Source organism: Phoenix dactylifera, chromosome 8 (assembly GCF_009389715.1).
Source record: "Phoenix dactylifera cultivar Barhee BC4 chromosome 8, palm_55x_up_171113_PBpolish2nd_filt_p, whole genome shotgun sequence".
Lineage (NCBI taxonomy): Eukaryota > Viridiplantae > Streptophyta > Magnoliopsida > Arecales > Arecaceae > Phoenix > Phoenix dactylifera.
In genome coordinates this window covers 19,654,574-19,669,406 of record NC_052399.1, presented here as the reverse complement: position 1 = coordinate 19,669,406, position 14,833 = coordinate 19,654,574, and the positions used below count along the sequence as shown (strand labels likewise).

Below are 14,833 nucleotides of genomic sequence, written 5' to 3'. Positions count from 1 at the left end.
CGAGCTCGTCCGGTCAGAGAGGACCGCTAACTCATATCCCGGCGCCTCGGGCCATCCCGACGGATCGGGGCATCCCGTTGTGGCAGGGCATCCCGACCGTGGTCAGGGTAGGAGAAATAAACCTGACACCATGAGATAATCAGGAGAATCGGTGAGCTCAAAATGAGTATGCGGATCATAAGTTTGTTATGAAATGGAATTCATAAAATGAAATTCAATAATTGAATAATGGAGAACCCCTTAGGGTTCTACTGATGGTACACGCGGAGATTTTCAGAGCTCCAGCTCCGCGGAATGAGAGTCCCATCTAGAGACTCTAACTGATAAGTCCCGGGTCGGCGGATGCGCGTGACTCGGTATGGTCCTTCCCAGTTTGGGGCCAGCTTCCCTTGCTCAGTTGGTCGGGAGACTTCAGCTCTCCTGAGGACAAGGTCTCCTGGTCTGAAAGATTTGATTTTGACCCTGGCGTTGTAGTACTGAGCTGTCTTTTGCTGGTACCTCGCCATACGAACTCGGGCGGCCTCCCTTGTTTCCTCGATCAAGTCGAGGTTGCTTCTGAGCTGCGAAGAGTTGGAGCCGGCATCATGATGCTCGACTCTTGGAGAGGGAAGCCCAACTTCCAGTGGGATGACGGCCTCCGTTCCATATGTTAGGTTGAAGGGAGTCTCACCGGTGGGGACACGGAACGTGGTCCGGTAAGCCCACAGGACATTATATAGGTCTTCGACCCATTGTCCTTTGGATTTGTCGAGCCTGGCTTTGAGACCCTGCAAAATAGTACGATTTGTTACCTCGGTTTCTCCATTCGTTTGAGGATGCGCGACCGAGGTGAAGCGGTGGTCAATGCCAAGCTCGGAGCAGAACTCTCTGAAGTGAATGTTGTTGAATTGGCGACCGTTGTCAGAGATGAGGATGCGGGGAAGCCCGAATCTGCAGATAATGGACTTCCAAACAAAATCCCGCATCTTCTGCTCGGTGATCCGGGCAAGGGGCTCGGCTTCCACCCACTTGGTGAAGTAGTCGATGGAGACGACCAGAAATTTTCTTTGTCCGGTGGCCAGTGGAAATGGCCCTAGGATGTCAATTCCCCACTGGGCAAAGGGCCAAGGGGAGCTGATAGAAGTCAAAGGGGCCGAAGGCCGGTGCTGAACATTGGCGTTCCTTTGGCACCTGTCACATCTTTGGACGAAGTCCATAGCATCCTTCTGGAGTGTCGGCCAATAATATCCTTGGCGCAGAATTTTATGGGCCAATGCTCGCCCTCCCAAATGGTTCCCGCAAATCCCTTCGTGGACTTCGCGTAGGGCATAATCAGCCTCCGTTGGGCGGAGGCATCTGAGGAGGGGAGAGGTGAAGGATCTCCGATAGAGCTTTCCCTCGTACAATATGTACCGGGTAGCGAGGCGTTTGATCCGGCGAGCCTCTTGTTCGTCAGTGTGGAGGACTTCGTCTTGCAGGTAGCCGATGAGTTCGTCCATCCAGCTTGGCTCGAACTCAGTGCAGAGGGTCTGCTCGGGCTCATCTATATTGGGCTTTTGGAGATACTCCAGTACTGCCTCCTTGGGAAGCTCGCTCATGCGAGAGGACGCCAGCTTTGATAGCTGGTCGGCCCTGAGGTTCTCCGACCTGGCAACATGTTGAATGTGAAAAGAGTCCAGGGTCGAGGCGAGATCCCGTACCTTCTGAAGATACTTCTGCATGGTCGGGTCTCTGGCTTCGAAGTCGCCCACAATTTGGTTGACGACGAGCTGAGAATCACTTAAGGCCTTCAAGTCCTTCACTCCTAGCTCTTTGGCTAGCTTGAGCCCGGCGACGAGCGCTTCGTACTCCGCCATATTATTGGAAGCAGGGAACTCGAGGCGCAAGGCTTGCTCGGCGACCACCCCTTCTGGGCTGGTGAGGATGAGCCCTGCTCCGCTACCCCCCGAGTTTGAAGAGCCATCGACATGCAGAGTCCATGTCAAACTCGGGGTCTGCTCCACTGGTGGTTCAGGTTCGGGCTCGATCTCATCCAGTATAGTGCACTCGACAATAAAGTCTGCGAGCGCTTGTGCTTTGATCGCCGGTCTGGGTCGGTACTCGATGTCGAATTCCCCGAGCTCGATGGCCCATTTGGCGATCCGTCCCGCGCGATCTGATTTCTGCAGGATCTGCTTGACCGGCTGGTCGGTCAGCACAGCCACTGTGTGGGCTTGGAAGTATGGTCGGAGCCTCCGAGGCTCCTTGTAGGGCCATTAAGACCCGGTAGCTTTCCAAGTGGTCCAGGGGATCAGCCTTGCCGTTGTAGGGCTCCACCTGGGGCATCTTGAACCGTAACGGGACCGGTTCATCTTCAATTTCCTGGGAGAAGGGCGACTTCGTATTGAACTCGAAGTCGCCGTTATGTCCTGACTTCCTCCCGTGGAGTGCCTGGATTTGACGTTCCAGCCTCTCGACCTTCCGGTCGAGTTCATCGTTCTGGAGGATCGCTGCAGCGGTTCGTTCGAGCGCAGGTTGCCCTGGAACCGATTCAGCTTCTGAAGGCTGTGGCCAGCCTCCGTGGCCTCCGGCTGGGTGCTCTCTCCAAAGGGAGGCCTGGACTTGGGAGTCCTGACCTCGAAGGTGAAGTCCGCTTGTGGGAGGCTCCGGTTGAACTGGAGCCGGAGGAGGCGGTGCCGTTGGGATGCCCCTAGGCTGCAGGCTTTTGACAGCGGTAGCTAGGGCCTGCACCTGTTGTACCAGGGCATCGAACTGCTCCGGCCGAACTTGATGAATTGACTCGGTCGGAGGTGATGGGTTTCGGACGGAACGCTCCGGGCTAGGTGGAGGACGTCGAGAGGCATTGGAAGCCCCTTTGCTTCTTAGCTTCATGGCAGCGAACTCGGGCCCTTCCTCTAGCGCCAACTGTTGCTGGAAATTGGACCCGGGGGCCGCCGCGAAGCCGGGGAAGGAGGGGCTTCCGCCGCAGGGGCGGCGATCGACGGCGCGCCGACTGGTGGCGTCCTCCTGGAGGGGCAGAGCTCCGCCGCTGGAAGGGTGGTCGACGGTGCGCCGGCTGGTGGCGTCCTCCACTGTGGGGTGCGAGTCCTGCAGGAAGAACCGGTGGCCGGGCTCCCCGGCGCCGGCCCTCCGATGCCTAAGTCAGAGGGGGCGAATATGTGGAGAGAGCGGGGAAGAGAGTATGTGGAGAAGACAGAGAGAATATTTGGATAAAATCAAGAGGATCAGTTTCCTCAATTGTCTGTGTTGTTTACTTCTTTCCACCCGGTCTAGGAGGGTTCTCTCCGGCTTCGGGTTTTTTCTCCCGTTTTGGTCCCCCTTTCCTCTTCCCCCCAGGTTCCCTTTTATAGGAGGATTCGGTTACCTGGGAGGTGACAGTAGGTTTGTCCCGTTCTGTAATAATTGGGCACGATTTGGCCCATTAATGGCGTGATGGAGAACGGGACCGGATCAGACCGGAATTAGGAAGTTGTCACGGTCGATCGGACCTGTTGAAGTGGTTGAACCGCCGGCCGTGGTGGGCCTGGGGTCCGTGGATGGTTAGTGCATTTATTACTGAATGAACCGGCGGTCAGGGAGAGCCATACGCTCTGATGGTTCAGTGATCCGGAGATCGTCTTGGGCCGTGTTCATTAAATGACTGAGTGCATCGGAGACTTGAGGGAGCCTCGTGCATTAATGGCAGGTCGTGCTGAATACCTGCGGAGATCTTGTGCCTTGATGGCTTGAAAATAGCGGCAGGTTATAGTGGAGTTGTCAGGTCCCTTAGAGGATCCAGCGAGAGTTGAATTATTTGGTAAAGGCCCCTTGCCGAGCCGAGCTGGTCGCCCAGTGGGGCACCCTGTGGCGGGGTTGCTTGAGTACTCCTGGTCGGCGCATTCTGGGCGAGCACCTCCTAGCTGAGCGCCTCTACTTGGCGCTGTCTAGCGCTTTCTACTTGAGCGCTTCTTTGGTCGGCGCCCGCTGGTCGGCTCTTTCTAGCCGAGCATCCCTACTTGGTTATTTCGGTTGGGCGCCTCTTGGCGCTTTCTCTGGTCGGCACTCTTTGGCCGAGCGCCTTTCCGGTCAGCGCTCCCTAGCCGAGCGCCTCCGTGGTGATGACTTGGGGTTTTTCCCCCAACAGAAAACAATTTGGGAAAAGTAATCAGCAGAGAGTCCTTTTTTTAATGAAAGAAAGGTACCTCGGCTACTGCCATTGAATGAATCAATAATTCTCCATCTCATGCATCTAACAGTCATTCCTACAGCACATCGTTCAAATTCTACAGCACATCCTTCAAATTCTACAGCACATCGTTCAAATTCTACAGCACATCGTTCTAGCTTCACAACCAAAACATTCATCTCTACCACCAAAAAGGCTTCCGAGTCAGGCCTGTGAGTGTCGACCCCAAAAGCTAGAGCTTTTTTCCCTTTTTTTTTTTCCTTGCATCACAACCCTTTTGGCGTGTTCGGTGTTACCTAAAAAAAAATATTTTTCTAACTTACAAAGAAAGGCATGTTTTATTTTTAAAATTTAGAAACTCCAGTTACCCCTTTTTTTAATAAAATTAAAAAAAAACTACAGACGCAACATCGAACATTTGATGTGTTGTTTTTGCGTAAGAAATTGAATGCTTTAGATGAGAGAAAAAATAATTAATCTTTCTTTTGGACTGAAACGTAAAGCCAACTCCTCCTTTTTTACCCTTTACCTTTTGAGTTGCGTCGGGATGCCGAACACGCGGAAGCGAGATACAGAGATTAGCCAAGAGCCCACCGTCCACCATACACCCACTTGTAGTAGTCGTCGCCACTTTTTACGCCACATTTATTCCCTTCCCACTAAAAAAAAGGAATTGATTTATAGAAAGTTTAGACGATAGTAGACATCGCGTTCGTCCCTTACCATGGATCCATACTACCAGACATAGGAATACCAAGAACCCTAGTAACATATTAAACTTTATAACAAAAATAACAGAGACACAAAGAAAGCATGCATAAGTTCATGGTGCAACGCCCATAGTTTACCCCTAAAATAACAATTATAACCCTCACTTTTTCTCCTCCTCGCCTTTCTTCTCCTCCTCCTCCTCCTCCTCCTCGAAGGCGGACACGGGGAATGATCTGCCGATCCCGGCGGCGGACTTGAAGGTGATCTTGGTGGGGTCGCGTTCGTCGATATACATGTCGGAGAGGGAGACCCAGAGGAGGAACTCCTTGCTCTTGACCCCGGTCATCCGCTTCATCCGGCGGTCCTCCACGAAGGCCGTCACCTCCGTCCCGTAGAACACCGTCTTACCGATCTTCTTGAAGACGTGCTGGCTCCCCTTATTCTGCTTCATCCAGACGAACCCGGTCTCCCGGTTGAACCCCACCTCGTCCAGCCCGCTCAGCGGCAGCAAACCCCTGGGCAGGTGCAGCTCCTCCAAAAGATCCGTCGATCTCTTCTTGCAAATCTCCGCCCCATGGAAAACCTCCGCCCCCTCTCTCTGCCTCTCGATCGCCTGCATCGCCGACATCTCTCCACTCGTTTCCTTCTCTCCGCTCCTACCACCACCGTCGCTCTCCTCCGCTCTGATTCTAGGGATTTCGCCTCTGCTTCCGTGCCGTGGCCTTTAATAGGACCGGTGGGGATGCGGAGTTACGAAAATGCCCCTGGGTTTTAATAGAGGGGATGTGGGGGTCGTTTGCTGTTGGCGCGGTGCCGTGCCATCTTCTCTTCTGAAGTCGGGGTTCGGTGAGGGACTTAATGAGGGCATTGATGACGGAATGGACCCGTCCTCAGTCCCCCGTCGTCACGGGCCTGGCTGCGAGAGGGTACCCCAAATCTGGGGGCGGAGGACGGTTTATTTGTCCGAGACTGCACCGGGACCCACGCCTGTTGGCGAACGCGTCTTCGTCCACCGCTCTTGGTTATGTGGCACATGAGAATGGGCGATCTATAATATTAATTTAAAAAAGTGAATTAGATTGGAATTCATACCTTTATTTCTCCTTCCATGCACAAACTAATATGCTCTTGATTCGTCCACTCTCTCTATCATATGATATCTTTATTTCTCCTTCCATGCACAAACTAATAAATTTGATGAAGATGGGTGGGCATACACCATAAATAGGCTTGGACTCATTTGAGCTGGAGCCATTTTGATATGAGCAATATTATATATTTATATTCAGAGTGTGGCTATCGATCACCCACCAAATTACGCTACGTTCGCGAATCTAATAAAGGGGTTGGAGATTGGTGTGGCACACTTAGAACAAATAGTATCAATTAAATTTTAGTTCATTACTCAACCAATCACCGACTTCCATATGAAATTGGTGACATTTACATGCACAAACGCCGGTAGAACATGCACGCTGTTTATTCCTGGGCATCCGGGGGGCTGTGGAGGGAAATTTTTTTATTTTGTTACCGAAGTTGGGCCTCGTAGCGCTGCTCCTGCTGCATCCTTGCGGCAGTGCCGGGCTATTCGAGAGCCACTGGGCAGTACCCCATGTGAAATGGCCAGCGCGCATCAGAGCCGTACCGGACCAGTGGCGAGACCTTTATGGGCAACACGGACCTGACCCGCTTCCATTTATATCCTCGACCCCTTCGCATTTATGGAGCACCGGTCTGGTCACGTGCAATGTTCTTAGCCATGGGTGCACGGATGGGATAAGGCGGGGTTTTTATTCGGACTCGGACTTCAATTTGGAAGTACCCTTACAAAAATTGATCCGGAGTAATTGACTGAATTTGGAAAGCGATGGACATCTTCTCGCAGGCTGATACAAAAGACGGATAAATTTTAGACAGCACGTATGTTTCGGAAAACGGATAGAACAACAAACTGGATTGTTTTTTTACCGTCCGATATTTCAGTGATTTTTTCTGGACATCGATCTCTTTTCTTATATTCTTTACTTTCTCATGAGTTAACAGGATATATTTATGTTAGAGTTATATCAATTGCTTTTTCAAAAAAAAAAATCTACCTCCTGAGAGATGCAAACTTAGGCTCAACTGGTCGTGCAGTCCAAATTAGATATCAGCAGTGGTAGACATAGTGTGAGGAGGTTAATTGCTTTTATAAAAGACACATGTAGTTTATTTTCTATTGACCCATTAGAGAAAAGCTAAGCACGTGTGAGCAATTTTGCGAATGAAAAATTCAAATTAGTTAATAAGTTGCATGAGTTTGATGGGAGAAAGTTCAAATAAGATAAAATTGGCTAAAGACAATTAGTAAGCAGTGCTCGAGCAAGAAGACATAGTCTTCGAATTTTTACACTAACATGATGTAAGGTTTCTATTTTACTCAAAAAAAAAAACTAGCGGGCAGGAGAGTATATCTCTTACTAGATTCTATTTATCAATTTATGTTATGATAAGAAATATTTATGAAAAAATCAATTAAAAAGATATATATATACATATATACCACTTGAAATCCTATATCTCATTTATACAGTGTCTTCTAGATATTCCTAAAAAATTAAACTTGATTGTAAAAAAAATATTCAATCCATCTCTTATCTACATCCACATCCAAAACCAGTCGGATTTGTAAAATTTTAGAAATAAATAAAATACTCTTTATTTAATTTACATGTTTTATATATTTTTTATCTCTCAATTTCTTAGTTTTTTATTAATTTATTTTTAATATGCATTGCACATATCTAGATTTCTTTTTGTTTTTCGAAGAAAGAAAAAGAATCAAAAGGGTAGTGAAGGCTTTGAGAGAATATTTAATACATTTATGAATCTTTGATATATATTTTTTTTGAAGAAAACTTCATGACAATGTAAAAAGATCAAATCTATCGACATCATTTATTTGTGCAAAAATGGTTCAGTTTGGTTTAACTATCAATCACTAAATTGCGATTAAACACCTGGACATTGATTTTAAATTTGGTCTAAAATATGACAAGTTATGAAAGATAAACTCTCTCTACACCCATTGACGCTTTATTTTGCTTGTCTGCCTATCTCAAAAGGATTGCATGGACTTTTATATTCAATTCTAAACTTGAGGGCGTTTTCTCTTTGATCTACATGATCAAGCTCAAAATTCCAATCAGATTGGAAATGTATATGCCTGCGCTTGCCAACCTTGAGTGAGCAAGAACATATACTCTTACTATGTTTCCTCAGCACAATTATCTCCATTTAAAGGTTCTTACATACTTTCACACCTAGGTTTTGCTTGTGAACTGTTTGCTTGGTTTTGTTCAAGCAATTCAAGTAGAATTCATTATTCATTGCCCAGTAGTTTTTTCTTTCCTGTCCTGTAGTTGGGCTTCGCACGCTTGCGGGCATGTGCATTGCATGATGGGAGAAAAGAGGGGGGTAAGAGAAAATATATGAAAAATGGAAATAGAGATGTGAGTTCGAACTTTTGGTACAAGGTTTAAAGAATCAATTCAAAATTGATTTAACTGTAAATTTATTTTTAAACATTTAAAAAAATATATATATGTCAGTTGATTCGGTTGGTAAAGTGGGAGTTGAATATCAATGACCTAGGTTCAAGTTCTATCTTTGTTTTAAAATTTGCAATCTCATTAAATTTTGGTTGGCCATGCATCTCTTATCTATTGGAAAAAAAAATTTAAAAAAAAAAGAAAAAAAAAGAAAGAGGGAGAAGAAGAAAAGGAAACATCCCCTTTAGAGAGACTACACGAGAAGCATTAACCTCTCATGCATACTCTACTTAATATTTAAAGATGTAGCAATTAACTGATTTACTTGGAAGAAGAGATTTTAGAGGTATTTGTCTCGAACAAGATTCTCTTAATATCGGGCTTCCTATTTTACCTTATTTTCTTTAGCGCCTATGTTTAAAAAAAACAAAAAGTCAAATCCCGATGAAATTTCTTCTATTAACAAGATTCGTTGGTCTTGTAACTTAAAAAATAAAAAAGAAAGAAAATTGCGCACATGAAGAAAGATCATCTGCTTGCATACTTTCTTCTTCCTCATGAATTTTTTCTCTTCCTCCTCGAGTCATTTTCTCCTCCTGCGAAACTTCTTTGTGAAGATATTTAAAACATGGTGTTTGCTAATACATAGTGTACAGTCAGGTGATACATACCTAACAAAATAGTCATTTAGTATCCTAATATATATATCTTCAGATAAATTGATACACAATTTTCAGAACATGATATTTACCAATATATACTATATGGCTAGGTAATACACATATAGCAAAATAGTCATCCAGCGTCCCAATATACATCTTTGGATAAATCGATACATAATTTCTAGAACGTGATATTCACCAGTACATGCTACATGGCCATATGATACATATCTAGCAAAATAGTCATCTAGCATCCCAATATGCAGCCCTAGTTAAATCAATATACAATTTTTAGAATATGGTATTTATCAGCAGACAGTATATAGTCAGATGATACATACTTGTCGACTTCTAGATATATACCATAAGCTTCTTTCATACACACCCAACAATGACTCAAAACATATATATAGATAAATTGATACACAATTTTTAAAATATAGTATTCATCAATACATAGTACATTACTGGATAATACACACATAACAAAATAGTTATCTAGAATTCTTGTGCATACCTTTAAGTAAATCAACATAAAATTTTTAAAACACGGTGTTCACTAGTATACACTATATGGCTTAGGTGTTACACACCTGGCAAAATAGTTATCTAGTATCCCAATATACACCTTTAAATAAATCAATATATAGTTTCTAGAATGTGGTGTTCACTAGTATACGGTATATGGCCAGATAATACACATTCATCGATTTTTTGATACGTGCCATAAGTTTTTTTGATCTTGTAAAAAAGAAAAAAAATTAGAGGAGAAAATGACTCAAAAAATAAAAGGAAGGACTCACGAATAAGAGATACATCTTGACGAGAAAGAAGATGGATGAATAAAGGTTTGACGAGAAAAAAGAGATGATGGCTTCTTTTATTTTTTTTATTTTTTTTAATAATATGAAATTGATGGATTCCATTAATGGTGGGAGTTTGATTTAATTTTTATTGTTTTAAAAAAATAAATGTTAGAGAAAACATGTCAAAATAGGAAGTTTGTCAATACAATATCTTTCGGTTCATTCATCAGACGGTGTTTTTTGATTCTTGTCGGTTAACCGTTTATCGGTAGTCTTTTTCCATATCTATCACCACCGCCATCAGCATTGAAAGCAAAAAAAAAAAAAAAAACTATAATGTAGCATTGTCCCAGTTGTTACAGGTCGCTTTTTTTCTTAATTTTCCAAGGAGAAGGGACGGAGACCTATGCGGTTGCATTCATTTAAAACTGTATCCAGCGCCATCAACCAAAACGCTTTTCATGTTCAGAGATGACCGAGCCCAATCGCGAAGCTGGCACTCTCCAACCCCGTTGCCGACCTTGCGACTCCATCAATGATTGCACCCCTCTTCCTCTAGAGGTGCAAGCAGTTGGAGAATGCTTACCTTTTCGCTATGTCGCACAATTTTCACCAGCCATGGATGGTAGGAAGAAGAACAAAAATTATATGAGGCGAGCACCAAGAAAAGCAAACACATGTGATTGGTGCGGTGCACCGCTGCATGGTGCACTAGTTTCTGCTCTCCCTCCCATTCCTCTCACTTTCAGTCAGATGTTTAACTTATTGATGGATATGCGATGCAAAGCATCCAAACAGACTTATACATACAAAGGCTGCATTGGGGCAGGCTTGTTTGAGCCGGGGCATTATTCATCTTGGTTGGTTCAAAAAAAAAAAGAAAAAATGGAACCAAATCTCCAAGACCCGAACTACACATGCTCGTGCTGACGGAAGGCGCGTTTATTCAGTGATCGGTTAGATCTAGAAGGGTCCGCGTGGTTGGAGTAGGGACCACCTTCTACTTCGAGACATTTGGTTGATAAGCGGGGATGGATTGACCTTTCAGTCTAAGCACGTTTTTCGGAAGGCCAACAGTGCTGCGAACTGGGTAGCTGCTTATGCGGCCAATCACTCTGGTAGCACTCTGTGGATCTGGGAAGAGGATTTGCCTAAGGCATTTCGTGATATTCTATTTTTTTTATTTTATTGGCTGTGTCCGGACTCGGATAGTCTGACTTGCCCGTCTTGGCAAAACAAAAAAAAAAAGGAGCAAAAAAAAAGAAAGCGCGTTTATTTCCATCTCATGATGCTCATCGGTGCACTTGTTCACGATGAGTCGGGCTTGAAGTAGTTTTAAACATCTTGCATTCGGTTGAGCCAGCGGCTTTGAGTCTCAGCTTCGACCCAACCCGACCCTGAATACTTTTTGGGCTCGTGCAGACCCATGTTGGTTCGAGTAAGTTTGTAAGAGACTTGAAGCCCAGACGTTGAAACCTGCAGCCTAATCGGTCTGTGGGCCAAATTTTGAGTGAGAACATGATGGTATCGATATATGGACAAAAATCTATTAATGATGCATGTGTATTTTGCGAAGCATTTTCATCTGAAGGTTTAAATGATGTGACGAAAATCTAATCAAAAAATTGGAAGTATTTTTTCCTTGTGCTCCTCTCATTGACATTTGTATGGAATTGAATAAAAGGTGAGATTGAAATACTATAAGCTGGCGGCATCACCCTTTTTCCAGTAAGATATTGAATATCATCCAAGTGTAAAGCTCTCAAAAGTGAAGTTTAATAATCTATTGCTTAGTAAAAATTTTATATTACTTTGAGCAAACTATATTTTGGATTTATTTCATATGATTTATAAAGAATTCGAAGTTAAAATAAACATAGAGACAAGCATGTCAATTTATGACCTTTTGCAACTAAGATACTTTAAACATGCTGATATTTGGCATAAACAACAGTTGACCTATCAAAATACCTTTTGTTAGATAGGTCATATTTAGGTTTGACAATGTAACCCATTTAAAATGATTTGATCCGCTTATTAAATAAGTTATGCAAGCCAGGTCAAACTATCCATTAAATAAAAAGGGTTGAGTTGGGGTTTGGATTATTAACTCATTCAATAAATAAATCATTTGTAAATTGATAGTTTTTTGGTCACCACCCCTACTTTTCCTCCCAAGTATCTAGAATTTGTTGGAGTCACCATTAAATTGGTTTCAAATATAAAAATTTATTAATATTATTACATAGTCGTATATGATTCTATTTTCTAAAAATAGCATAAAAATATTTGTCTTGAAACTTTTTCTCACAGCTATTTGAAGAAAAAAAACTGGGATACGGATTCATTCTTGGGACCATGCTACATTATAGTTTTTTTTTTTGCCTTCAATGCTGATGGCGGTGGTGATGGATATGGAAAAAGACTACTGATAAACGGTTAACCGACACCGTCTGATGAATGAACCAAAAGATATTGTATAGACAACCTTCCTATTTTGACCTGTTTTCTCTAACATTTATTTTTTTTAAACAATAAAAGTTAAATCGAAATGAAACTCCTACCATTAATGGAATCCATCAATTTCATAATATTAAAAAAAATCAAAAAAAAATAAATAAAAGAAGCTGGCGTCTCTTTTTTCTCGTCAAACTTTTGTTCATCCGTCTTCTTCCTCGCCCAGATGTATCTCTTATTCGTGACTAATGGAAACCATATGGCCATTGACTAGTTGTTACAGCACCGACAAAGTAATGTAGCGTTGACTAGTTGTTACACCACCGACAGAATCAAAAAACTGGGATAAAAAAAACTATATGGCCAGATGTTACCATTAGTAGCTGATAGGATATTACTTTTGCGAATGGTATAGAAGAGAGGGAACTCAAATTTGGGAAGAAAGTTATCTGAAAAAGATGTTTGATTGACTAGTTTCCAGGAACCTTGTTGGTAAAGCTTGGGCCCACCAATTGTGAATCAGACTTTTTTGCTAATTGATATTTCAAGTTATAAATGTTCATTTTTGGATTCAAAGAAATCTTTGTGGCTTAATAGCATCAGGAATCTTTAGTCTGCTAATGGTGCAGGTCCTACAGAGTTATGGGTCTTGTGAAAAGTTTAGGTGCTTCTTCAGTTCATAGAGTCAACTTGCTGTCTTCCTCTGCACAATATTTTGGTATTTCATATATTCCAGTAACTTCTGGACACCATTGTTTGAGCTCTCTTATTGCCAACTTGATAACCATCGATTATATTACTCTGTTCTTGTAGTCTGCTTATGTTTCCCGGAATAACTTGCAATAGTTCAGTTATGAGAGAATCAAGTATTCCTGAATCAATGGCCTCTTTATTTATTTAAGTATCATGCTTAATTTACTTTGATAATTATCTGAGAACTGCTGTGCCATTTGAATCGGCTGGTCCATTCTTTATTTTTTTATCCTTTTGTCTTTTAAATACTTCCAAAAATATGAGAATGCAACTTTATACTTCCAAGCTTGAATCATGCCTTATATCTTTGTTAATATTGCCTCTTGCTCGCACGTGCAATTAGCATATCATGTGTAGAAGATGTTGTAGAAAATCGAGGAATAAGCATCTTTCTTTTATTGGCTATGGAGAGGCAGAGGAACTTGGACCTTGCTTAATGCAAAAAGGTTTGCCAGAGCTCAAATTCAACAAGCATTCTTGGAACAAAGGTAAGGCGACTCATCACTCACCTATAACTGCATTTATAATGTAAGTTAGAATGTGGCTAGATTGTTATAGTATTATCAAATCACCTGCACTGAATAGGGAAGATGCTTCATAGCTATTGTTATCACTTGCACCAAGACTATAACACAGTTTTTCTGAATCAGCTGAAGAATAAATAGCAAAGATCGGCGACTCCTACAAATTCAAGTCTATGAGGAACCACCTATTGTGAGTAAAACCTTGGTGGACCTTTCAAGCCGGCAAGGGCGGTTTCAATAACTGATCAAAATGTGATTTCTTGTTTAAGATCCAGTGTATGGTGTGATGCATCTTCATGGAACATGACGTAAGGATGCGATTCTGGCTGATTTCTCTTCCAAGAAATGCCGGAGATGTCATGCTTGTAAATTTGGATGATTTGATTTGTATTTCTTATCTGTGTAAAGATTAAATGCTTTTTTAATATTGCTGGTATTAGATGAATGAACAAATAACTTGTATTCCTTATATTCAGCTTTTTGTAAAGGTTGAATACTTTTTTAATGTCAATGATGTTGGGACAAAATTTTTGTAATATTTCTACATTTACTTTCTTTTTTTTTTCTTATGTTGCTTAATATATAAAATAGGTTGGGTCGGGTCGGATTGGGCTAAGGCCTAAGGCTAAGAGCCTAAGAGGTTACTTATTTATTAAACAGGTTAAACAGGTCGGGTCAGGTTGGGCAAACAGCTTGCCTGTTTATTAAATAGGCTAAACGGGTTGGGTTGGGTTGCATTTTTATTAAACATGACAGGTTTATATTGTAATTTCTGACCTGTTTAATAAACAAGTCGGGCTCAGATTTATGATTTTCTGATCCGACTTGCATGTGACCTGAACCGTTTATGATCCATACTCACATGTGGATGGAGCTGCCATGCTGGTGGGGCTCTGCCATGGATGGGGAGGGTATAAGTAAAAAATATTTTATCCGTATCGAACACTCTCCAGCAGAGAAGAGATCTAGTGAGAATTGCTATGGGGACGAGGTTCTCCTCACCTCCCTCTTCTCGCAAAAAAAAAAAAAGGAAAAAGAAAAAAAAAGAAAAAAAAGAAAAAGGGCAATGTGACCTGAGAAGGATCAGATAAGATCTTATTCATTAATCAATCAAATTTGAGGTGGGATAGGCCACGGTTTTCCTAAAGAAGAGAACAATCAGATTAGGTGGGGCCGAGTCGCTCTCCAGCGGCTGATCTGTCCCAAACTATTCCATCAGGTGGTCTTGTGCGCGCCTGACGAGCGA

The 14,833-nt window shown here is 42.9% G+C and overlaps 1 protein-coding gene across 1 annotated transcript; it reads right to left on the bottom strand.

Moving 5' to 3' along the window:
• Positions 1-4,797: 4,797 nt before the first annotated feature.
• LOC103703026 lies at positions 4,798-5,600 on the bottom strand. The gene has a single exon (XM_008785725.4). It carries the CDS (start codon positions 5,481-5,483, stop codon positions 5,016-5,018), a length of 468 nt encoding a protein of 155 aa, XP_008783947.1. The 5' UTR covers positions 5,484-5,600; the 3' UTR covers positions 4,798-5,015.
• Positions 5,601-14,833: the final 9,233 nt, after the last annotated feature.